The sequence below is a fragment of the Trematomus bernacchii genome, unplaced genomic scaffold, assembly GCF_902827165.1.
Source record: "Trematomus bernacchii unplaced genomic scaffold, fTreBer1.1, whole genome shotgun sequence".
NCBI lineage: Eukaryota > Metazoa > Chordata > Actinopteri > Perciformes > Nototheniidae > Trematomus > Trematomus bernacchii.
In genome coordinates, this window is record NW_022987698.1 from 5341105 (window position 1) to 5367370 (window position 26266).

General features: G+C 40.6%; 4 protein-coding genes across 6 annotated transcripts; 2 read left to right on the forward strand and 2 right to left on the reverse strand.

The window, feature by feature from the left end:
- The first annotated feature begins 5251 nt into the window (after positions 1-5251).
- Positions 5252-6040, forward strand: ghrl (ghrelin/obestatin prepropeptide). Its single transcript, XM_034139120.1, has 4 exons — positions 5252-5365; positions 5652-5729; positions 5813-5981; positions 6036-6040. Exons 1-4 carry the CDS (start codon positions 5252-5254, stop codon positions 6038-6040), a joined length of 366 nt encoding a protein of 121 aa, XP_033995011.1.
- An 865-nt stretch (positions 6041-6905) lies between these two features.
- Positions 6906-14071, reverse strand: tatdn2 (TatD DNase domain containing 2). 3 transcript variants are annotated; one of them, XM_034138646.1, is made up of 8 exons: positions 13794-14059; positions 13555-13599; positions 11411-11715; positions 10878-11276; positions 9615-10580; positions 9403-9530; positions 8617-8800; positions 6906-8111 (listed from the first exon to the last, which is right to left on the reverse strand). In XM_034138646.1, the coding sequence occupies exons 3-8, from the start codon at positions 11702-11704 to the stop codon at positions 7971-7973; spliced, it is 2112 nt and encodes a 703-aa protein (XP_033994537.1). In that variant the 5' UTR covers positions 11705-11715; positions 13555-13599; positions 13794-14059; the 3' UTR covers positions 6906-7970. The 3 variants fall into 3 exon arrangements, with proteins under 3 accessions (XP_033994537.1, XP_033994535.1, XP_033994536.1); XM_034138644.1 differs by lacking the exon at positions 13555-13599 and having other exon boundaries at positions 13794-14071; XM_034138645.1 differs by lacking the exon at positions 13555-13599 and having other exon boundaries at positions 13788-14067.
- Positions 14072-19184: 5113 nt separating this feature from the next.
- vhl (von Hippel-Lindau tumor suppressor) lies at positions 19185-23886 on the reverse strand. Its single transcript, XM_034139454.1, has 3 exons — positions 23431-23886; positions 21792-21905; positions 19185-20284 (listed from the first exon to the last, which is right to left on the reverse strand). The coding sequence occupies exons 1-3, from the start codon at positions 23615-23617 to the stop codon at positions 20103-20105; spliced, it is 483 nt and encodes a 160-aa protein (XP_033995345.1). The 5' UTR covers positions 23618-23886; the 3' UTR covers positions 19185-20102.
- A 737-nt stretch (positions 23887-24623) lies between these two features.
- On the forward strand, positions 24624-25903 carry LOC117489709 (oxytocin receptor-like). Its single transcript, XM_034139222.1, has 2 exons — positions 24624-25467; positions 25693-25903. The coding sequence occupies exons 1-2, from the start codon at positions 24624-24626 to the stop codon at positions 25899-25901; spliced, it is 1053 nt and encodes a 350-aa protein (XP_033995113.1). The 3' UTR covers positions 25902-25903.
- Positions 25904-26266: the final 363 nt, after the last annotated feature.

A 26266-nucleotide genomic window follows, 5' to 3' on the forward strand; every position in this document is an offset into this window, starting at 1 on the left:
AGAGATTGCTGGGGGCCATGGCTCTTGGAGGCGATGTATTTGGCGTGTTGAGCCTCTGCTTTCAGCCGGCGTTTAACCCGCTTCTTCTCGTGGTTCTGCTGGTACTTTCCAACCCAGTGTTCAACTGAAAGTCTGTCCTTCTGCATGGACTGCAGGGTCTCTCTGACCTCAGCTGTTTTTCCTTCAGATAAAAGAAGATAAAAGTTGACTTGCATGTTAATTAAAAATGTAAAACAAGGCCACAGTAGAGGAATATGACACAGGCGTGTGGAGTATTGGATTACATGTAACGACATAACATAATAAGGATACTACATTATTGACACATTTATACAATTGTTGACGTGTAACTTTATTGTAACAGATTACATTTTTAAAATAACCCTCCCAACCCTGATGATACATACCATCAGACTTTGGGTTTGGTTTGGCAGCAAACAGGAGATAGGTGGCGTCATCAACGACAGGCCTACTGTACATTTCTTTCTCTGCAACCCAGTTGTTGTGGAGAGTCTTCTTCTTTCTCTCAGTTGACTTCAGGTCGGGGGTCAGGCTGTCAGCCTCCTCTCGTCTCTTCTCCTGCTCTTCATTCAGAGCGAGGAAGTTGTGAGTTGGGCTTTTGACCCCCTTCAGCATCACCTGTTGCCACTGAAGCCTCTCTTGCTTCAACTGGTTCTGCTGTCTTTCCTTTTGGGCCTCCTGCCTCCTCCTGTCTTTCTCCATGTTTACTTTCTTGAGACTTTCTGTCACTTTTTGAGTCTCTTCTCTGTCCCTCTCACTTTTTGCCAGGGTCTCCAGAGCAGCTGTTTGTCTGCGCTCCATCTCCACTGCTTTGAGCTCCACATACATTTGTCTTCTGACCTCCACCTTTCTCTCCTCTGGGGTCAGTTTAGATAAAGTATGGACAAGCTCCATCTCAGCAATGAGGTGTTGTCTAGAAGACATGTTAGTGTTCATAATTTGAACTTTCTCTCTGTAGGTTTTCGAATGCTCTCTCTTCAGCTAGTTTGTGTGAAATGAACAGCAGAGAGGCCTCAGTTGGTATGGAGATCCAGCAGAGTTCCATGAATGTCTGGAACATTCTGGAGTTCTGGAGCAGAATACTTTCTCCAGAATTCCAAATTCCAGTTGAACTACTGTATGTAGTTCTTCAGCTTATGTATTATTCTGTGTCTATTAGGGTGCATCAAATTGCAATGCAAAAATTAAATCTCAACATATCAAACTGTCTGGGGTTGCATTTTGTTCAGACACACATACAAATTACTTTTGCAAAGTTTTGGGAAAATTCATTGAGATTTATAGATGGAACACAGCATGTGAAAAATATGAAAATTGGCCGTTTTGGGTGTTTTCCTAGGCAATTTCTAAAAATGCAAGAAATTGTTTTTGAGAACAACATTTATTTTTAAGAACAAAAAGAACAACATGAAATTGAGTCCTAGTCCTGGTCCAGCTTGCGCTTGCAGTGGCGCAGATTTGGCTGTTTAGAGCGGTCATGCTCAACTGCCTGCAGCACATTCTGCAGGTGCTCCTCACTCCTGGCTGCTGCCACAAAGTCTGAGGTGAGTTTGACGCCACGTACATTCACCGCACCCATTTGGAATGCTTCACTGGCAGCCCAATCCTCTACATCCAGTGAGAGAAACGCTGGATTGATGTGTAGTTGGTGCATGCCGAACCAGCAGTCTGGGTTGGCAAGGTCAGCCAAGCTGCTGGTTGGTGAGAGGGTTGCCAAAGCAGAGCTGTGGGGCTCGCATGTCAGCCGGCTTGTGCTCCAAGATGGCATCTGCAAGTGCGCACCGCTCACCAACTGGCACCTTAGTGCTGAAGAGTGCCAGGGGCAGCATCTCACCTGTCAGGTACCATAGGTGCCGCTCCAGTGCCTTGATCGCTGATGCTGCGATGCCCTCGTCAACAGACTTGTACGTGTACAGGTGGTGGTAGAGTGTGAGGTCATTCCATGCGGCATCTACGGCCGTGTCGCAGGTCAGCCAGCACGTTGCGTAGATGTGCAAAATGAAGTTGGCAAATGCCCGAATCCTCAGCACCTTCTGCCACGTGGTGATGGTCCCCTGAGGAAGCAAGGCAATGTGCTGCTCCATCAAGGCCAGCTTGAGAGTGTAGAGCAGCTTGGCCATCCACCGCGCCTTGTGCAGTGCTCCCGGCCGTTGGAAGGTAACTGGAGTGTGTGCTGCACTGTCTGCACCCAGATACACAAGACACAGCTGCACGAACTCACGGTAGTCACCTCGCTTGTAGTCGAGCACTGCAGCGCACGCAATGAGTTCAGCACGCAACTTGCCCAGGAACGGTGGTTCGGCCTCATCAGGAATGTATCGGGACAATTGGCCGCTGTCCTTATGTGGCACCAGGTCCCAGTTGTCCCGGAGCCGTTTAAACAATGTAACCTCTGGCGAGCGTGTCGTCTCCATCTTGAGGTCAGTGAAAATGTGGCTGAGGAGCACCTCGCCGATGTGGTGCCGGCACCCGGACCAGAGCAGTGGTCGACCCAGTGAGGGCTGGATGGCAATGCAAGCTGCCGTGGCCAGTGTTTGACGCGGTGGTGTCAAATGCCATGTTGACAACCTGATCGGTGCAGGACCACTCCTGCAGCAGCTTGCATGTCAGCCGGGCGATGATCATTCCGCATGGCTCGTCAGTTCCCTTCATATAGGCTGGCACACCAAGCAGTTTGAGCCACTCCGCATCTCCGACCACCACTGTCAGACGCTCCTCCAACTGACGCACATTGGTGAGCATCGGCGTCAACTTGCTGTCCCAGTGCAGGGTGCACATGGGACGTGGTGTCCACTGCTCATGCTGTTCCTCACTGATGGCCTCCAGCGTGTGGCGGCACGCTCGGTCTGCTGTTGCGTAGGACGTGGAGACCTTGACATGCTGCCACATGGGTTTCTTCTTCTTTGTCACATGGCTTGTTTCTTCTTCTTCTTCTTGAAACCAAACATTGAAACCAAAGCCCAAAGTGATGGCACCAGAGAACGACATAAAAAATGAACCGCTTTATCATGGCTCCCCAATGGGTGCTGGTTACCCCCTTTTGCCGTAAAAGCTGATGTGCCGTTCCACCTCTAAATCACCACGTATCGCAAAAATATTTTTGCATTTATTGTTTTTCATGGATGGTAACACTTTTAGCACCCAGACAGATCAATATGCTGGAACTGTGTATTTTGATGCACCCTAGTGTCTATTTATTGATGTTAAGTCCTTTTTGAAGTGTTTTTGTTCCTTTCTGTAGTCTATTTTAATTTGTCTGTATTTATATCTTGACCCTTCTCCTGGTTGCTAAATGTCCCTTTGAGCAGAGGTGTGAGAAGTACTCAGATTTTGTACTTCAGTAGAAGTAGTAGAAGTACTAGAGTACTAGTAACAAGCAAAATAACTAAAAGTATATCAATTTAATGTAATGGAATAAAAGTACACGATTTACCTCTGAATCTTAGTGGGGTAGAAGTACAAAGTAGCAAAAAAATAAAATACTCAAGTAGAGTACAAGTACCATAAAATTGTACTTAAGTACAGTACTTGAGTAAATGTACTTAGCTAGTTTTCATCACTTACACTTAACTTTTTAGCAGCCAATATTGTACTTTATACGTAACTACATATATTTGAAGCTTTAGTTACTAGTTACTTTATGGATTCTGATTATTAGATCAATATAAATCCACTAATAAGTAAATAATCAACATAAGATTAGGTTAAGATATCCAGCAGCCGTATGCAAAGTATTTCAAATGAGTTCCAATTGTGATGAAAACATTATGCATCAATAATCCTAATCCAATAATGTCATGGGCCATTACACATAACAAGTACTTTTACTTTTGTTACTTTAAGTATATTTGAATGGCAATACTTTTCTACTTGTACTTAAGTTAGATTTCGAATGCAGTTATTTTACTTGTAACAGAGTATTTCTTTTTTTTAGTACAAGATCTGAGTACTTCTTCCACCACTGCTTTCTTCAGTCTATGTAAACACTCTGCTTTGCTCTGAAGAATATTCTCTCTCAATCAGCAGAGCTGGTTGAAGTGTTCAGATCCTTTAATTAAGTTAAAGTAATAATACCACAATGAAGAGTTATTCTCTAACAGGTAAAGGTCCTGCATTAACATTTACACATAAGGGGTGATTATATGTTGTATTATTTATATAAATCTTCAAAGCAACTGAAGTTGTCAAATAAATGTACTGGAGTAAAAAGCACAATATTTCCCTCTGAATTGTTGAGTAGTAGAAGTAGCAAGTAAATCAGGAGTATCTGAAAAAGTGACTTAAGTACATTATGTTTCAATACTGTATGTTTCTACTTTGGACTTACACTTGCACATAGACATATTTATAATATTCCCAATAACTTATATATGTTGACCGTTTAACCTAATTCTATTTTATACTACTGTTACTTATATGTTGTATTCTTATTAACCTTGTGTGAACTCCTGCCTTGTCCTTTGATGTGTTTCAATCTTTTTGGTAGGGTTTCATGATCTGGTTCATATCTTTCTAACTTTTTCTTTAAAAAAACGGAGCATAGCCTTCAGCATGGAAAAATCTGATTCTGTAATAATCAAAGGCAAAGCGCAATATGTCCACAGTTTAAAATATTTAGTTTTGATCAAATTCCCCTTGGGAGAAAACAGCAACTCATAGCAAGGATATGAAATGTTTCTGTAGTGCAGGGAAGTCACCATCTTTTTGTAGCTTTGATTGTTTAAAAGTGTTACGCTTATTAAATAAACATGTATGGGCTCTGATGCTGACAAACTGTGTTACTGTGTTGATATAAAGTCTGCCTGAGTAAATACTTCTGTTAATCATTTGCATGTGTATTGCTCTTGTCCCAGGAATAATAGCTCAATATTGGCATGTTCCTTTAGGCATGCATAATGTGCTGAATCAGTCCCATTTATCTGTTTCTCTATGACCGCAAACAGATTAGATGATCAGCAGGCCTGCTATCAGGTCACAACAGAGAAATGCCCATTTTGTTATCCATTTAAACATTTGAACAGTCCAATGCTACCAGGATATGACAGCAGTATCTGATACTGTATGTATTTAATGCCTTCTTAAACCAAAATGCAAAGGTATAAAAAGGTATTAAGCCAGAAGCACCGAAACAAAGTCATTTCAAGGGAAAGACAACCAAGTTCGCTGTCAATATCAGATTGATACTTTTAACCATTTCCGCTGATCATCATATTGAGATTTTTATGCCATCATGTTTCTGAAAAGAAACACCTGTTTCATGGTCTTTCTGTTGTGTTCTCTGACTCTGTGGTGCAAGTCGACCAGCGCAGGCTCCAGCTATCTCAGCCCTTCACAAAAACCTCAGGTAAGAAACAAATGATTTTATTTATTCATTTTAATGTGGCTTATCAAGCTTCCCCATATTGATTCAACTATATCATTTGAATTTAAATCAATACAATATTCCGTTTTTTTAATTGGGCAGCATAGCTGTGCTTGATTTGAATCTGTATTTACTCATTTTAAACCAATTTTCTCTCTAAATGAATCCATGTTGATGCAACCGAGAAGTATGTGATCTCCTTGAGTGCATCTGAACATACAAAAGCTTAATTGATTATAACCATGACATTTCTCTGGTCTCACCACAGAACAAAGGGAGGTCTTCCAGGGTCGGGCGCCAGCTCATGGAGCCGCCGGGTCCTCCGGCTGAGGAGAACCACATCACAGTGAGGGCAAATCACATTCTTTACCACACCATCTCTCCCAAAATCATCCCACTTACTGTATTGTCTTCCTCTGCTCTGAGTAGATAAGCGCTCCCTTTGAGATTGGCTTCACTGTGAGGGAGCAGGACTTTGAGGAGTACGGCACAGCGCTGCAGGAGGTCATTCAGCGTCTGCTGGGAAACACAGACCCTGCAGCAGGTAGGCCTCATTTCTCTGTTTTATACATTAAAAAGGTTGTGTTCCTTTCAGCCAGTATGTATACAAATAATTAAAGCCTTTTTTAATATGTGAACATCTTGTTTTCAGAATGACCATCACGACTTTGAAGATCATGCACAGGAATGTAAACGTTGCTGTCCCAAAAGCCTTTCAATTTAAACGTTATAAGATAGTGATCACTCAGCAATTCATTTATAGACATGACGGTCTCATTTTCTTCTAATCTGTGTGTAGTCTTAAACTCAAATCTCTTCAAAACATTGTCACTCAAGACTATGGCCAATTACATTAACAAACAGTCCTAAGTCTTTTACTACCTGCTGATGTCAGAGTCATTAAAAACTCAATATTGAAAATGTTAATCTTCTTAAACTGTTTAAAATGTGATCTTCAAGATCATTTTGGAGTCCTGAACCACATCCCAGGATCTGTATCAGTGATGGAGTTGGTTCAGCTCTCATTTTATGAACTCTTCATGAAGCTTAGCTGGTTTTAAAATATTTAAAAACAAGGTTTATAATTTAACAATATAAAACGTCAAATATAAAGATTGAAGTTGACAAACTTCAGGTAAAACTATGGTTTTATAAGGGTTCCAATCTCAAATGTGTAAAATCAGGTGAAATATTTCTATCATAGATACGTTTCATTAAATCATACTGTGTTCTGCAGTTTTAATATCTGTCAGTAAAGGAATCATCTTCATACCCGTGTAGTGACCTTATGTCTTTCAGCTTTAAAAAGAAAACACAAAATCCATTGTTCTTTTTCATCTTCAGAGACCCACATGTTCCTGTATAAATAAAAGCATCAACTAATTGTTTGTCTCCGTCTCGTATCTTTGATCCTAAACAAATACTAACCGGCATGCTTCTACTCTAGCACCTGAGAAAGCTAACAGTAAAGCCTCTTGTCCATGAGGAGATGAACTATTGTAGAGGTGATACGGCTCGCAGGTGAAATTCACTTTTTTTAAAAATTTTGTTAACACACAGATACATACATACAGAGGAAAGGAAAACAGGTTTAAGATTTATGTGAACTATTCCTGATAGTGCTGGGGAAACTCCCTTTAGAACGGCAATCGCAGGTTTAAATGTTGTTGAAAGAAGAAGAAATGTGAAGTATAAGATGAAACACAGAGTGCACATGCATCTGTGCAGCCTTTTATCTTTTTGCTCTTAATCCCACGGATATAGAACCCTGAACATAATGTTCTCTGGCCTGCTTTCTGGAGAGGCTCTTAAAATCTTTAAAAAAGCTTTATTAGGAACCTGGGTAAAAAGTGTGTACTTCTATTCATCTAAAACTACTCTTGTCCTTTGTTGGCATACTCTAACCACCAGAATATGTCACAAGAATCCAGGTTAATCATTCTCAATATAAAAAGCACTCAGGAGTGTGACAAACACGTTGGCATCAAAGATGGCTAATGGACAGTCTTGCAGCCGCTTCCTTTCTCCAACAAAGAATCTGCTTTGCTCAAAGCAAACGTGTTTGTGTTGCTGCGTTACAAACCACACAGTATTCGCTTATATTTCTCATCTTTATCTGCTCATCAGTCAGAACTTTTCTGATACAAGTCAGTAAACAAACCATAGCTTAACATTAAAAAACAGGATCAGAGGATTTGAATACGTCCCCACAGTTTAAACCCAAACTACACAGCACACAAAACAAATATCCAAACAAATGTGAACAAACAGGGGATTCAAACCGGCAAAGATAACAAAACCTAAAAAAACGCTTAGGAATGAATTTCTCTGATAAACAATGGAATACAATTTAAATCAGATAATCAATAATATACAGCATCTCCGTCAGAGAAGTGTTCATTTATTTTTGTTGCATTTCTATGGAGTTTTTCAGATTGATTAAAACGAGACTGATCATCCACATCTCTACACGGAGGACTGGTACATCCAAAACAAAAAAGCCACATAAAATGTTCGTCACAAACCAGCTCAAGAAATGTTGATTCTGTCTCCTCTTTCTTGCTAGTTTGTATCCACCATCTTTAGATTATATGCCGTAGAGCTGCACGGTGTTGTTCCGGATGGTGCTGAGGACCGTGTGCATGTCCTCCCCCTTCAGCAGGCTGAGCTCCTGCAGCGTGTAGATGCCCATCCCAGGATGAGCGAACTGGCAGACATCTTTCTTAACCTGCAGGAGAGACACACTCGTATTTAGTCGAAATGTACTCCTGATGGTTTAGGGCTACAATGCTGAAAACAGTACCATTCTGGCCATTTTTACTTTTCTAATCTAACAAAAAAGCAACTGAAATCATACTTATTCAATAGCAACAAAATAGACAACTTCATTCTTGAAATTAAGATTCAAAAGAGTATGTGATAACATTAGAGGATCAACATGAGCTGGGTTTAAATTGGACATAAGAAATCCAAGAACGAGTAATTCTACCCTGAACTGACACACTGTCACGTCTCTTAGCTACAAGGCTGTCTGTGTTTTATTAGCTGTCAGTTGAAAATGCATAAAAAGTACGTTCTTATAAACTGACATTAGCTTCAGTCACATCAGATAAACTTGATGTGTTTAGCTGTAAAAGCAAGCTGGTGGAAATGTGAAGTTATTGCCAGTATTAGGAGCTGACAAAAAAAGCCTTAGAACAGTGTTTCTTTGCTAGGCCTCAATCTAAGAGTACCTGTCTTGGGAGGAAATACGGTGCGTCTGTCTCCAACACGATGCGGTTCAGAGGGATCTGGCGGACAGCATCTCGGGCCTCGGCAGCCTTGTAGTAGGTGATCAGTGCCGTAAAACCAACATACAGGTTGGGGAACTCCGTCAGGAAGGGCTCAATGACCGGATAACTGTTTGTGAAACAGTGCCTGGAAGTAATAAGATACCATCAAGAATTCAGTCAATTCAGTTCAGGCACAAATTGACCACATTACATTTTTTATAAATGACTTATTTCATACATTACTTTATTTATTTGTTCTATGTCCTATACATATTCATGTTGCAGGGGTCTGTGACTTAAGTTTTTCATTGCCATATCTACACTGTAGCTACTGTGCACATGACAATAAAGCCTTGAAACTTGAAGTCAGCGCTAACCGCAGTGATAACACAACACACAACCTGGGAAGCCACAGAAGTTGCCAGAACAAAGGATTACATTGGAGTTTGATTAAATGACTATCTAAGGATTAATACAATACGTCTACAGTGTTTCCCACAGAATTTGATTCTATTTGTGGGGGCAACCTTCCGATCATCAGCCCACCTCACTATCCATTAGACCACAAAAATAAAAATAAATATATATATATTATTATTTTTTTCTTTTTTATGAGATCCATTTGCGGCCCGCCACAGATAAATCAATGTATGGGAAACACTGCGTCTAACCATAAAAAGAACACTTACATTTTCTTAAATTGACTTGAACAGGAAAGTTAGTCAGATTATTTTCCTCCACACATACCGGTGTATCTTGTGCTCCCTGGGGACGCACTTCTTCATGATTTCCAGCAGGTCGTCATCTGCGTCCCTGCAGTGGATCACCAGAGGCTTCTGCATGGCCACAGCCAAACGCAGCTGGCGCTCAAACACCTTCCCAGAGAAGCAACACTCAATATTATTTTACAAATCAATCACGACATATTTTTGACAACTTCACAGTGTCAAAGACTGTACCTCTTTCTGTTTGGGGGTTTCAGTGGAGTTTTTGTGGGAGTAGTCCAGGCCGATCTCACCAAACGCCACAACTTTTGGATGCCGCATGGCCATCAGCATACTGCGTTCATGGACACTTGAGTAGAATTTGGCAAAGTGGGGGTGGCACCCAAAGGCCCCCCATACCATGTCTTCAGCCAGCAGACCTTCCCACAGGGCCTCCTTCGCCGTGGCCCTTGGGTTGCAGAAGTTGGTGATACAGCCTCTATACTCGGGAGGAAAGCTGCTTTGGTAGTGCCTTCGAAAGCTGCTGAACGTCCCGCGGAAACCAAGCTTTCCATAGAGCATGTCTATGTGACAGTGTGTGTCTATGAACCCAACCTGACTGCCCGGGTAGTTGGTCCCAAAAGGTGCAGCTCCCATGGATCGTCTTCTTTTAGGACGGTCACAATGTGTCAAGGTGTGACGCATGAAGAAGCTTGAATCTGACTTCCTGTGTGTGGCTGTGGAGTTCCGCAGTCCTCTTCTGGAGTGGAGTGGCAGAGCATACGGATCCGATACATAGGACACAGCGTCGGAAGAGTGGAAACTCTCAGTCCGAACTTTGGATGCCTTTGAAGGGACTGTGTTTGTTTGGTTGGCCCTAAAGGGGACAACAACTGTCCCCTGTGATGGTGAGAAAGGCCTCTCCACAGCGGCCCAAGACGTTTCATTAGGGTATGAAAAGGTGAAAGAGGAAGTTGTAGCTCCCTGGGTATTCAATGGAGGGCTTTCCCATTGATGGGTATCAGGAGAATCATACTGATGAGGTGAGAAATAACACCTAGAATCTGGGGTATACTCTTCAACATCAAGGGGAGCGTCACAGCATTTGTCTTCCGGTCCATTTTCTGCAGCAAATAACTTGTCCCGAGAGGTTGTTTCTACCAACACATGGTCCGGATCGACAAACCTCTTCTGTGAATCTTCATCTTTTAGCACCACAGTCTGAAAATCATTAAAAATAAATAAAGTGAAAATATGACAAAAAAAACATTTTAAAGTAAAAATGCAAGAAAGAGATTTCAGGGAAGGGCTGCACTGATTCAAACTTGGCATTAGACTATTTTCTTTGATAGTTAAATGGCTTTTGATTTGAATAATCTTTTATAAAAAATATGTATTTGTTTCCCTGGCACATGAAAAATAACAAGAACAAAGTAAATAACAAATTGTACAAATTGTTTCATTTCTACAAAAAAAAAGAAGTGGTGTAGCCGTATATGTCGGTGTGAGTTAACTTACTCTTTTGTCTGTTAATAACTCTGATCCACCACCTTGGGGTTCAGAGTCCTCAGACGATTGAACGTTGGGCTCCCATGATTCTTCCTGAATACTACCGTTGTCCTCAGATTCATACACCGGTTTAATTGGGGAACAATCTATATGTGTGGGGTTCCTGTCAAGTGATGCCGGACTGAGCACTTGGGTCTTCAGAGGTGAGGTCACAGGGGCATTTGTAGTGCTGCCCCTTTCATTTGAGCTGCCAATGGCTGCTATTAGTGCCCTGCTGTAGATAGCTGTCGATCCTTCCTCTGGTGTCCTCTCTCTCTTTTTCATAAGGAAAGAGTGAAGTGAAGTGGACAATACGTGCTCGCTCTCTGAGGATTCTAGCTGCCTGGATGAGTTTTCTATGGGTTTCTCCTGATAGTAAAGGTGCACACAGACAAAATAAAAACAGTAATTACTTAACAAGAAATAGCATATATAAAACTTGAGCTTTGATTAAACAACATACTATAGATCTACAATTAATAGATGGTCAGAGCAAAACTTACCTCTGAGGTTATGATTTCTTCATAATTTTTCCTGGACAGTTTCCTCAGCTTAAGCTTGCCTAAAGAGGGCGTGCTTTCACCAAGCTCTTTTGCTTTTCTCTTGGGAGTGTTCAGACTCATTGCCCCAAGGCCATCAGGTCCTGGAGAGCTGCCGAGGTTATATGAATCTTCATTCTGAGACATATTCCAGCAAGACGGTGTTCCTGGGCTAGCATCACTATCCTGAAGCTGTGTGGGTGAGGTGATGGTAGTCTGAAGCTGCTTGAACTTCAACTTCTTCCTGCGGCTGTCCATGTCTGAGATTTCTAATACAATACAAAGTAAAGGAATTAACACATCTGTGTAACCCTCCAGTTCATCATGCAGGCAACAAGGTTATAACATGAAAACATCACTGTTTAAATACTTAAAGGTCCCATGACATGGCCATTTCTACTGATCATAAATTACATTGTTGAGGTCTACTAGAATAGATTTACATTGTTCAATGTTCCAAAATCACATTGGGTTTTCTCATACAGCATCTCTGTATAGTATGTGTATTCACTCTCTGTCCTAAACGGCTTGTTGGAGCTCCTGCCCCCTGCCCCCCCCCCCTCCCTATGAGCCCACTGTGCTCTGGTCAGCTCGCTCACTCTGTTCTGATTAGTCAACCACCATTACAGCTGGACATCAGTGTTTATGTTTTACAATGGCGTTTGTTAGCAACCAGAAAATGACACCAGTAATGACAAACAGATGAGAATGCTGCGTGGGGTCTGGGTGCCGTGTTGGCGGAACGTTGCGGGGCTCGCTGCGCCTCCCTTTGAGGCTCGTGGAGCGGACAGTGTGAGCTGGATTACTGGTGTTGTTTCCTGGTTGCTGCGTGGGGTCTGCGAGACAGCGCGGAACTCAGCCTGAGCACACACACACATACACTCACAGCCTGAGCTCCGAGTGTGTGTGTGTACGGAGCTCTGTGCAGCACCGCGGCTGAGAAAAGATAAGACTGAGTGTGTGTGTGTGTGCGGAGCTCCGCAGTGTTACGTCACTATGACCAGGAAGAAAAAAATGGAAAAAGAAAAATCTCCAACGAGGCGTTCTGGGGCAGCATAGATAGACAGGTATTTTCTATGTTATAGTTTTACTCGCTACAGGGTGTACTTTGAGGGTTTATGACTTTGCAGACCGTTTCATTCATAAAAAGCTACATAACACACAAGGGGACGGGTAATAACCAGAAAAGCATGACATGGGACCTTTAAGATAAAAATGCAGTTATAATTGTTCCCATAATGAGGAATCATCTTGTGAAAAATTAAGTTAGCAGATAAATACCTAATCAATGTTCACATTTACAAATAATTGGTATATTGCATGAAAATGTATCCTATGGGTTATTTCCTAAGTGTAGTTTTCTGTAAACCCGCAGTTACAAATTATTTAATTTAATTTATCTGGTCATAATCTAAATGTCTCGTGTCCTTCATTAAAACAGGTTGTAACTATGTTGTGGTGACCACATTTTCTTAAACATCCAATTCAAGGTCTTCTGAGGCCCAATTCTCTTGAATTTAGGGACCAAAAGCAGCAGTCTAAGACTAGTTTGAGAAACTGATAAAGTTAAATACAAGAAATACAGAGCATTTTTAAGATAGAAACTAGCAGGCTTTACAGAAGCTAAGAGAAAACAATTATAAAGACAGTGATGCTTAAATGTGTGAATGTCTAAGCACAGCAATATAATACAATATTGAAAGATGGACGATAAAGACAGAGATGTATTTCCAGGAAAAACAGCTAAACCCAGCAGCCTACAACAAGATACTGAAGGAACCTTAATAATATACTGGATCGCCAAGAAATAACCATAACAATAGTAAGGTTTGACTGTCGAAACCGTATACTTTATTTATCTGATTCTCAGATGTTAACTTAATAAATTGATGTAAAACTACGAGACATATTCTGCTACACATAATGGCTACCATTTTTTTTATTTATTTAAGTTAGCTAATGTTATCTAGCGTCACCTGGGGGTGTGTCAATCAGTTTAAATTGTTAAGATTGGTGAAATTAAAAGTTAAACCTAGGTAAAATAGCTTTAATAATTTGTTAACAGTCTGGCAGTGTTTGTGGGTGTTTGTGCAGCGGTCTGCTCTTACCTTGGAGGAAAAGACGCTGACACTGCAGTCATTGGAGATGTGTTGCTAACCAACGAGGCCGTTAGTTAGCACCTTTACTACAGCCAATTAACCGTTAGCTAACTGTTTTAAGCGGTTTATTCAAAACAGTGATTTTCCGTCGTCAAAAATCGGGTTAACAATCACAGTAACTTCTTTATCACGTTTATAGCTAGTCAGTTAAATGCATCGATTCGTTTATTTATCAAGCTTACCGTTACCTTTTCGGGCAAGGCTCAGTAGAAGTTGCCAGTCAGTGCAGGAGGTCAAAATAAAACTGCGTCACTTCATCAGTCAGCCACTGTCCGCTCGGTAATTTACACGATTTACCGTTGACACCGTTTCTCAACAAAAACTAATTAAAACAAGGCTTCATTGCCATTATTAAAAGTGGATTCAACTAAAACATGTGGGTTTCAATTAACCGCCAGATGGTGGTAAAGGTTTCTTATTTGGGCCGTTTGAACCATAGGCTTTGAAGCTGTGGTTTGGGTTTCTTATTATACATCCATGGTTTGAACGCAAGCAAAAGACCAGATTGGTCTACATACCTCGCGAGATCAATTATACCAACGAGATTTGACAAAAGAGCAGAAAGCACCGCGAAAACAGCATTGACCCCAGGCGGGTGAGCAAGTCAAATGAATTGATAAATACGTCACAATTTATTCAAGTCAAAGTGTTTTGAACACATTTAAAATATACAAGGAAAACACACGTTTAAATAGTGGATGAGATACATTATAAACAATGAGTTTATGTTTACAATTTTAGAGGCAATTCTGATTATGAAAATTGAAAAAACAGACATGACAAAATGAAAAAGATAAACACAACATTCATGAGGCAAAAGAGATTTAAACACTAGATGTAGTTGGGTTGACAGGATTGACTCCCACAAAAAAAACTGGTTAACACTGCCAGTGAAACTGGATTTAAAGGTCCCATGTCATTGCCATTTCTACTGATCATAATTCCATTGTTGAGGTATCCTAAAATAGATTTATATTGTGCAATTTTCCAAACTCACATTGGTTTCTCATACAGCATCTCTGTATAGTAGTATGTGTATTCACTCTCTGTCCTAAACGGCTTGTTGGAGCTCCTGCGCCCACTGCTGTAGAGTCGATACACTGATAAGATTAAGAGAGACTTAATTTCATTCTAAGTTAAATGATATAGTCCTATTTTTTTTGCATTCAAAATTCATTGTGACAGATGGTTACAAAAATATTCGACAGTAACACATTTTGTCAGACTTTTGGTAATCCCAGGGAGGTCTTGTAGGCACCAAAGCTGTATCCTTTACCTGCAGGAAGGGATGAAGATTCATCAGTCCCTCAATCATAATGTAGTGAGACACGTACACGACACATAGTTGTCCCTCTTCAACATGCTTCTTTGGCAGACATTTACAATTATGTGCATCCCTTTTATGAAATACAGAAAAAGGGAATTATTTGTCACTATTGATTTTTTATTATTAAATAATTTGGTCTAATATGTCCATCTTAGTTTCTCCACATCCAACGTTATGTCTTTGAATGTCTTATTTGAGAGGCTGAAAACATTATTTCCTTCCATTTCCATTCAAAAGTACTTAACTTACTTTTTTTTAAATGATCATGTACGTCCTACGAGTGGTTAGTTGACTAAACATTGCAGCTTTAGTTCACTGACTTTATAATATATCAACGTAAAATGAAATGAATGAAGAATAGAAACTCAGCTTTGGACAAATGATGATAAGCATAACACTGAAAGGTTTGACCTTCTGCTCCCCACCATGCACCAGAGTCAGTCAGGGAGATACCTCTTTGAATAAAAGCTTTAAAACTGTAAAGCTTGAGCGCACAGTGGTTAGTCTGAATAGCAGAATCTGCAATGAAAGTGATTTAAACAATGTGCATGTGCATGCGAATGTCTCGCCGAGCTGACACTTCTTGTATAGGTGACATTTGGATCAGTGCTTACATGCTGAGCCCTTCTTTTCAAGGACCCAGTAGCAGAAGCCCCTCCTGGCACGGTCATTGAACTCATTCCTGAGCTGCGGCATGTCTTGAGGTAAGGTTTTTGGTTTGTTATGATTCACATCTAAAGAAACAAATGGCATATAGTGAATTAGCATGGAGGTAAATAATAAAATGTAAGATATTTAAATTCCTCTTAATATAGGCCTTACTGTATGCTGGCACCACCATGGAGGGAACAGGATCATTAATCAAAGTTTTATCAGGAGTCAGAGGAGGTAGCAGCCGGTTTGGAGCACCTTCATGTGATCGATACACTAGGGCATGTAATAAAGCCAAATTAGAGACCCATTTTCTTTTGCGCAGAACATTAGTAGAAAACTCTGCCCTCTCTCCTCGTCATCGCCCAGTTTTATATTATCTGTGAAATAGGATCATTTTCACAAACCTCTGTCCTTCAACAAGGCAGCTGGAACTGATGCAAGATAAACTGGAACCTAGGTGGGAATAAAAGTGCATAGTATCACAAGAGTACAAAGTATTTTTATATTTATCGGGACTTTCATTTGTTTTTCTGTCATCCTGTTGGTAATAGGGTGTTTTGTTTCATGTGCTCCTACCATTGTTTTCATTTTGCTCCAGTGGTCGGTCTGGAGATGCGGAAACACGACTGGGTGACTTCTTGGCCAAAATGTCATGCTGGTGAAGAAAATCAAAAGATGATGAATATTGGTTAGCGTCTAAAACTTCTGCTCATCATCATGCACCAGAAGGCTGAAAAGCAGATTCTGTAATATGTGTATGAGAGAAAGCACTCAACGATGACCTCTTACTTACTTCTCTTTTCTGAAACGACTCGAGTTCCATGTTCTTTCTCCTGCCTTCATAGTCCTCAAAAATACTGATGGCAGCTCACCGCGACTAACACACACACAAAGATGGCTTGTGTTACTTTGTCGCTAAGCAACATGTTTTGCAACAGTACCCCTGCTGTGGTACACCGGAGCCGGTAATCATTTCTGATTGTAACATTCGACTTGGAATGGATATCCTTGTGTGTCTGTGAGTTTATGCAGTCAGGATTATACAAGTGACATTTGTGTGAAGTTATTCGGCTTCTATCAAACAGTACATACAGATGAAACCTGCACAAGTAACGACATTGCTAAAGACTATTCTGTTGAATGTGCCTTAACTGCCATGTGTTTGCTCTATTTTCGATATACTATGATATTGCTATACGTGTTGCTTTCCATTAAGAATACTTTTATATGCTGCTGCTAAATGAAGATGATTGCTGACAAAATAAATGTCAACATGTAATTTAATATGCATTAACAATAAAGAATCGTATCTTATGTTTTAACTTTATTGGATGTGACAGCTCTGATATTCCTAAATCATTAAAATCAAAGTTTTTTTAAATACACTCCTATCGCATACAACTGTGCAACTGTATTCTATTCATTCTATGCATTCAGCTCCCTGGTACACCCCCGAACTCCGCCAAATAAAATCACAAAAACGCCAACTGGAACGCCTTCACAAGAATGCCACTCTAACAGTTAATCTCCATGCCTACACCGACTACCTACAACAGTACAATAACGCACTCAAAGCAGCCCGGTCCAACTACTACTCACAACTGATACACTCCGGCTCCAGCAACCCCAAGGCTATGTTCTCCACCATCAGCACACTCCTTAAACCCTGTGACAACGCCACCCCATCCTTCACAACCGCACAGTGCAATTCTTTCCTCTCATTCTTTCAATCCAAAATCGACAGCATTTATAGAAACCTGACCTCCTCAGCAGCCCTCCCCATCTCCCCTCCTGGCTCCCAGCCCCTATCCCGGTTCCCCCCTCTGACCCCAATGCAACTGTCCAATCTCATGGCTGGATTGAACTCCACCTGCACTCTGGACCCCATACCGACAAAATTTGTCAGGGAATGCCTCCCTGCCATCTCCCAACTCATAACCACAATCATGAACTCCTCTGCACTGGATCAGTCCCCCCCTCACTCAAACTGGCTGCTGTTACACCCATACTGAAAAGACCTGGACTCACACCTGACATCATGTCCAACTTCCGGCCCATCTCAAATCTCCCCTTCCTATCAAAACTACTCGAACGTGTTGTAGCCTCCCAACTGAAATCCCACCTCAGCTCCAATAACCTGTTTGAACCCTTTCAATCAGGATTCCGCACAAAACATAGCACAGAAACAGCCCTCCTCAGAATCACTAACGACCTCCTCCTCTCCTCCGGCAACCTCAACATCCTCATCGTCCTTGATCTCACAGCAGCGTTCGACACCATCAACCACACCATCCTGCTGTCCCGCCTGGAATCATCTCTTAACATCACCGACACTGCACTCTCCTGGCTGAAATCCTACCTCACCAACAGACACCAGTTCATCCACATCAATAACTGCACTTCCTCCACTGCCCCTCTGTCCCAAGGCGTCCCCCAGGGTTCGGTGCTTGGTCCCCTCCTCTTCATCCTCTATATGCTCCCCCTTGGAAAAATCATCCGCCGCCATAACCTTCAGTATCACTGCTACGCCGATGACATCCAACTCTACATCTCCACAAAAACCATCACTGCCACAACTCACTCCACATTCACCAACTGTCTCTCAGAAATTAAATCCTGGATGCAAACAAACTATCTTCAACTGAACAGCGACAAATCAGATATTATCATAATCGGACCCACATCCAGCACCAACACCACCCAGAACTTCAACCTCACCCTTGAAACCCTCGGACCCTCATCCACACATTCATCACTTCAAGACTGGACTACTGTAACAGCCTGTATGGCTCATCATCCAAAATTCTAAATAAACTGCAATATATCCAGAACTGCGCTGCCCGCCTCCTCACCCACACCCGCTCCAGAGACCACATTATCCCCGTCCTTCAAAACCTGCACTGGCTCCCTGTCCGTCAACGAATACACTTCAAAATCCTTCTGCTAACACACAAAGTTCTCAACTACCAGGCCCCCCCCTACCTCACCGACCTGATCCACCACCACACCCCTTTCCGCAGCCTTCGTTCATCAGAAGCGAACCTCCTTTCTATCCCCACACGAACCAAGCTCCGAACCTGGGAGGACAGAGCCTTCTCCATCGCTGCCCTCACCCTCTGGAACTCCCTTCCACAACAGATCAGAGACTGCACCGACCCCCCCCCCCCCCCACCTTCAAAACACTGACCAAAACACACCTCTTCAGACTGGCTTTTAATTTGTGAATTATGTTGTATTGCTGTTTTAATATTTTTTTAATTATATTTTATGTGTTGCTGTTTTATAATTTGTTTTATTCAATTATATGTGTTGCTGTTTTTATAATTTTTTATTCTATTATATCTCGTTTTATCCCCACTGTAAAGCGTCTTTGAGCACCTGAAAAAGCGCTTAAAAATGAAATGTATTATTGTTATTATTATTATTGGACTTGTTTGTTGTCACATAAAGCTGCAATGTTTTGCCCATTTCCACCATCATAATACTGTAGCTTCTCAGAAATAACCCCTCTGAGAAACCCGCTGAGAAATTATGTTTTCATTTTAAGATTATTTATTTGTGACCCTTTGTTCATAATTTAATAGTTCATGTAATCGAATAGTTTGAAATAAATCTTTTATTTTTTTCTGTAACAATATATCCAGTTAGAACATGTTGACAGAACAACAGAATTACAAAGTAGGCAAAAGGAAAGAAGCATACAGTCCTCATTCAGTGTTTCACAACCTAGTCTTGTTGATTATTTTGGTTTCCAAATATTATTTAAGCTGCCACACAGAATTTTTGAAGATAACATGCCCATGTGTGAACTTGAAAGTACACCTTTCAATCACTCCATCTTTCTCCAAATGTAAAGTGCCAAAGCCAAAGCTTTCTGATGATTGCTGATAAGCTCAGCCTTGGCTGTTCAATTTGACAGCTAGGATAACAAGGAAACGTTTATCTTAGAGGAGAAATGCATTAAACTGGAATTTTCAAGACCACTTTATCTCAGGCACCCCCAGTAAAAAATATTGACAGCACATGTCATGAAATTCCTATCAAATGTAACTATAAACACTTTAATTTAATGTCCTTAGGACCGGATATTGGTTATACCACGATATGCAAGACAAAAACATGTTGATGTTGTTCCTATGATCAAATAGGATTTGATTTGATGTTAACATAGACAGATAGGAATCAAGGGCTACAATGTCCCGTTCTAGAAATAAACATGGAAATCCTTTAACACAGTTTTAGAGGACAAACAAAATACTATGTAATTGAATATGCTGCCATCACAATATGAAAGCTCCTCTTCCTAAAAAGGTAAATGCTACAGTTTTTTTTTTGGGGAGGAAGACATTTTCCAAAGCCAATGAGTGAATTCAAAAGACAGCAGATCAAACTCCTTTACAGAAAAATGTAAGACCTTTAAGGACGTCTTTGAAACTGCTGCTCACTCACTGGTTTTAATAGTGTGGGATAAAATATTGCTGTCCATCCATGACCATTTTCCATCCAGTTTCAGGCCTTATTCCTCCTGGCATTGGATTCTCTCCAGCAGATGCTGGTTCATGCGATGGAGATCTTTCAAAATACTGGGCTGATCTTCTAGCTCCTCATGGAGACACCGTGCTATCTCCAACCTCCTGTAGTCTTCTGCTCGTACCAGACGACGTATAACCTGAAGAGCACGATCCTTGAGGCTGTCTACTGTGTAAAGCAAACAAGTTTTTGACAGTTGTTGAAAATTGTCTTTCAATCTTCAAGTGCAAAAAACAAACAAATTGAGGCCAGCCTAAAGTGGCCATTCAAGAAACTGTACTCCCATTTGTATCGGTAAATTACCATTTCATTTTTTAGGTCATTTTGTGATGGTTTGACCACAACAAGACCAATGCTACTTGCCTAGGTGTGTTTTGAAGTGTGGTAGAAGTACCAGTAAAATAGATCTTAAAGCCATGCCCAAAAAGTCAACTTTATTGTCAATCTTCCAGTTTGTGTGTACAGACAGAGATCGAAATACCGTTTCCCACAATCCCGAATATAAAAACATATGTATACATCAGGGTTTCCGTTAGCCGGTAATTACCGGTTTTTAGTTGGTAAAATGTATTAAAAACCGGTAAATTCAAAACCTGCCGGTCAAAATGTCCGGTAATAATTAGGGATGTTCCGATCGATCGGCCGCCGGTCATTATCGGCCGATATTCACTCTTAATAGTTTGATCGGTGCTCTCTATAAAGGCTGATCAGGAGAGCTGGATCTGATCGATATGGACATAAACGCGAGTGAAGTATAACCGGACGCGAGAGAGAGAGATCAGAGATCAGATCAGCTGCTGAGTCTGACGGAGACACAAAGCTCTGCATGATCACCTGAAGCCCCGCCCACTGTTTAGCGAGCTGCATGAGATACTGACCGGCTGTCAGGATAGAGAGGGAGGGAGAGAGAGAGAGAGAGAGAGAGGATCCGTTTCTCCTGTGTTATTATTCAAAGTTAATGTACATTTTTGAATAATGTACTTCATCTACTACAAGTAGTTTGTTTGAATGTAATAATTATGTTGTTTGTGGAATCATTTATTGAAAAATGAATCTGAATTTTTCGATCTGTTACGATTATAAACTGAAGCAATATAAAAATGAGCCCCATTAACTGAGTTTTAAACATCAGCATATCCGGGCATAGTCCGGTAATTACCTGCTAACGGAAACTCTGCTACACAATTGTTATTATTATTATTGAAACATGACCGGTAAGTTTCACATTTGTCCGGTAAAATAAATTCTGTCCGGACATTTGACCAGCAAGAAAAAATCCTAGCGGAAACCCTGGTATACATTTGTTTTTATATTCGGGATTGTGGGGGGGGAAAAGCAAGGAAGAGTAGATTATGTTGCAATATATTAGCTAATGGGGATCTAAATAAATAAATAAATAATCAAACAAGCAAATCCTGCCAAATAAAGAAGAACCTACCTGCATGATCCAACATCATAAAAGGCAAGTGTAAAACTATTAATAATTTTTTGCCATTTAAAAAAGCAATCAACAGCAGTTTGACAGTCTTTCAAAATACACAAATGCTTAGATGTTATTCACAGGACAATGTTTTTTTTTTCAGTGCATCATGAATGCCTCTTGGTTTTATATCTGTGAGTAGAAATTCATTACATATGATAAAGTCTAATATGTTCGGACTGTGGCTAACCTTACCTGGTAAAGTGATATTAGCATTTCTACTCTCTGCTGGTTTGGGAAGAAACAGTTCCTTGCAGTTCACCCTCAGGGGCTCATCAGTATCTGCATCTCTGAACATCCATGGGTGACCTGGGGAAACCATTCGTAAAACATGTTTTAATGAATGTGTATTGCAAAGCAGACAAGTGATTGGGCACATATTGTGTACCTTTCAGATATAATGTGTTTCCTGTAATGTTGTAAAAGCTTGCAGTGGTGGGCAGTACCTACGTAAATGTACGCAAGCACTGTAATTACAACACTATTGTACTTTTTATTTTATTATTTTATTACTTTGAAGATTTCAATTTATTGAAAGAATATATAAATCAACAAATAGTGTATCAGTTATTATTATAGGTCAGATTAACTTTATTGATCTCCTAAAATTCACGTTTTTACTTTTAACATTTATAGTTTATTTAATAATAAAAGTGCAAAAGTTTACCAAAGTAAAAGATCTCAAGATTCAAGGTTTATTGTCATAACATATACAATACTAAGGTGTAATTATGAAATGTATGAAAAACTTAGATCGCAGGTTCCAGTGCTGCATTCTCGCAGGACAGTTTGTCTCTGCCACAACATGAGAATCAGACTGAGTCAGATCTCACAACTTTTTATTTGTATTATTATTTTCTTATTAATGTATTATATTAATTTACTATCAGCATTATCCTACACAATAATTAAAAACTCACCTTAACTTTTTCTATTGTTCTGTGTTTTTTTTTTTATAGTTCATGTTGAAAAGTATATTGTTTTCCTTGTAAAGAAAGCATGTTATTCTTGCTTCTCAAAATGTTTATGATAATGATCGTAATTGTACAAAGCTTTGGCAATACTGTATGCATGTCATTATGGGCATGCCAATAAAGCTAGTTCAATTTAATTGAATTGATCTGAATAACATTACTTGATTTACATTTGATAACTTCTAATATTGAAAAAGATGCCTTACCAAATGTAAAAAAAACAAGCTCCTAGTTTACTAGCTGCAACAAAAAAGTGATGAACATATTAACAACATATTACTTTGAATTAGTATTTTTACTTTTAACTTGTACAGCATATTTAATAATAATACTTTTGCCTTTTTACTTGTTATGAAGTATTTCTAAGCTGTGGTATTACTACTTTTACAAAGGTGGTAAAAGTACTCAGATCTTGTACTTGAGTAAAAGTAGAAGTACCAGAGTGTAGGAATACTCCAATACTACAAGTAAAAGTGCTGCAATCAAAATGTTACTCAAGTAAAAGTACAAAAGTATTGGCATCAAATAAATACTGAAAGTACTAAAAGTAAAAGGGTTAGGGTCAATACGCAGATCGACCTATTTCCTTATACGTTTTGATTATAATTATTGATCATTAAAGTGTTATCAAAGCTGGTAAAGGTGCAGCTAGTTTGAATGACTTTGTATGCTGCAGGGTAGCTTTTTTAAATGTTGATAATACTTTACATTATTAATCCAAATCTGCAAAGTAAGTAAAGTTATACAATAATTGTAGTGGAGTAAAAGTACATGATTTACCTCTGAATTGTACAGAAGTAAAGGATCTTAATAACGGTACTTGGTCGACATTTGATAACTTGTATTATTGAATTCCTTACTGATGAAGGTGGTTATTTCCCGTCCCGTTCCTGGCTGTATATCCACGTATGCCTTAGGTTTCCCGTAGAAATCTATCCATTGTGGTCGCACGACACGGGGACTGAAGTTACGAAACACCACATTAATGGCTATTAAGCTGTTGAGGGAGCGGACCAGAGGAAGAGACGGTTCACCCTCCTGAGGCATTGGTGCAGCTGGTTAACGCTTAGTACTTCAAGTAGTGAGATTAGCCGTGTAGCTAACGCTAGCTAGCAGCTGGGAGGATATCCATGAATGTTGCCTGCTATCGACACACGGAGACCTTAGAAATAATGATAATTGTATCACTCTGTCTATCGAATTACATTACATCGTTCACAAAAAGGAGCGAGTACTTCAGCGACAATACAACTGGAGAACTGTCTCTTCGACAATTCTTCTAAATTTCAACTACTTTGTTTATATTCCCTCTTCCGGTTGAAAGTACTGGGACGTCAAACTGTACTGTACGTGATTGGTCGAAAGGCGTGATGACGTATCAGTCTCTGAGAATGCGGTTCATGTTCAAAACAAAGTGTTTTTTAAGTAAAACTTTACTATCATGTTTTCAAGAAGAAGAATTATGTTCATAATAAGACAATTAAACACTTTCAAACAATTAAAAATAAGTATTCTTAACTCTAGCCCTGGCTATAATGAGGCATGAAATGCACTTGATAAATGATCACTTCAATAATAAATTGGTCAGGGCCTTTAAATCACATTACATGCATACGAATTACATTATGATAACAACAGTCTTTTCATCTGTGAGAAGTATTAAGACTGATTTGCCTGGTATTCAAAGTACTGAATGAATCGAAGCTCCACCCAGTTTCATCCTCACATAAAACACATTGGCACAGATATACAAGACCACCCTCCTCCCTGGAGATTACTCCCAACCCGAGCTCGAACACATCAGTATCCCCTCCGGCACTATTTTAAAAACACATATTCATAAAGGTAAGTAGAAATACTTGTTATTAAATGCTTTTCTGACAAATAACTGTGATTTAATAGCTTCTAAAAAAAAGAAACTTTTAATTCAGACTGAAAAGCGTGCATCGTTGTTTTAACTCGAGTTCCACTAACACTGTTTATGTTTTGAAACAAGTAAAAGTTGTAATATTTTGTATTATCCCCCAGCAGCCTGTTTCTCAGCCCAGACAACATGTGTTCTCTGAATGACAGTAACTCTGTGGATGCGGGGGACGTGGCGAGAAATGAGAGTCTGGCCCGGTTGGAGATCGCGCTGCTCAGTGTCATCTTCATCAGCGCCGCCATCCTCAACACCTCCCTGCTGCTGGTCCTCTGGAGACAGCGCAAACAGATGTCCCGGATGCGCGTCTTCGTCTTCCACCTGTGCCTGGCGGATCTGGTGGTCGCTTTCTTCCAGGTGTGCCCGCAGCTCATATGGGACATAACAGACAGGTTCGTCGGACCAGACCTGGTGTGCCGCCTGGTGAAGTACCTTCAAGTTCTCGGAATGTTTTCTTCTACTTACATGATCGTTGTGATGACTGTTGACAGATACCAAGCTGTCTGCAACCCGATGGTGAAGTTCCAGCGGACAAGCACGAGACTTAACATCCCTGTGTGCTTGGCGTGGGGGGTTTCTCTGCTGGGCAGCCTGCCACAGATCTTTATTTTCGCACAGGTCGAGGTTGCACCTGGTGTGTTTGACTGCTGGGCCGATTTTATCCAACCATGGGGGCTACAGACTTACATAACCTGGACTACGCTGGTCATTTTTATTTTGCCTGTTATTACACTTGTTGTTTGTCAAGTGCGCATCTGCCGAGTCATCCAGATCAACCTGTACCAAAAGACTCAGCAGCAGCGCAACGTGGGGCTGCCTCTGCCCTCCAGAGCCAGCGGTGTGGCCGGCATGTCCAAGGCCAGGGTGAAGACACTGAAAATGACGGTGGCCATCGTGCTGGCTTATATTGTCTGCTGGGCTCCTTTCTTCACAGTCCAGCTCTGGTCCGCCTGGGACGCACATGCACCAAAAGAAAGTAAGTCATTATGGTATTTCTGACAGATGCTCAGTTTGATCTGGTTATTTTTTATGATTTTAACTGTGTTTCATTTTGAGTTTCCGTTTCAAAACGTTATCAGTAATGGCATAAATATATGAGAGAAATGCGCATTTACGCACAAGACACACAAGATATTCATTAGGTGGAAAACACAATTTATTTGCAAGCACATGATGATTTTAACTTGTTCTGTCTCTCCAGCTGCGACTTTCACCATCCTGATGTTGCTCGCCAGTCTGAACAGCTGCGCTAATCCCTGCATCTACCTTATGTTCAGCGGCCACCTCCCGAAGAGGCTGAGGAGACTCCTGTGCCATCGGCAGTCTGACGGCAGGGATTCAATCCACGAAGAGGCGATGCTGGTCAGCACACTGTATATGAGCTTCAAAAATGTCTACGAGTTAAAATGAAGGCAATGCGCAACAATCTGGATATAGAAAAAGTGGAGCAGCCGGTGAGCTTTCCCTGCATTGAAACAACTGTTTCTTCAGAACAGGAGAGACCGAGATAAAAAAAAAAAAACACTTATCTGTCGACATCCCTGACATTTGAAAATATGGCATGTTCTGGAAGTATTTTCCAGAATCAAACCTGCAAAGGTTTGCCATGATTGAGATCGGTCCATATGTTGCTGGATGCTGGATGGCAAAAGCAAGTGATGTGTTGGACTGTAGGCCTACAGGGCCGTTTTGAGAAGATGATTATACTATCTCCTGTTGCAGAAACATTGTACAGAGGAGGAAGTGTTGAGCTCTTGTAAGTCAAACATTTTAAG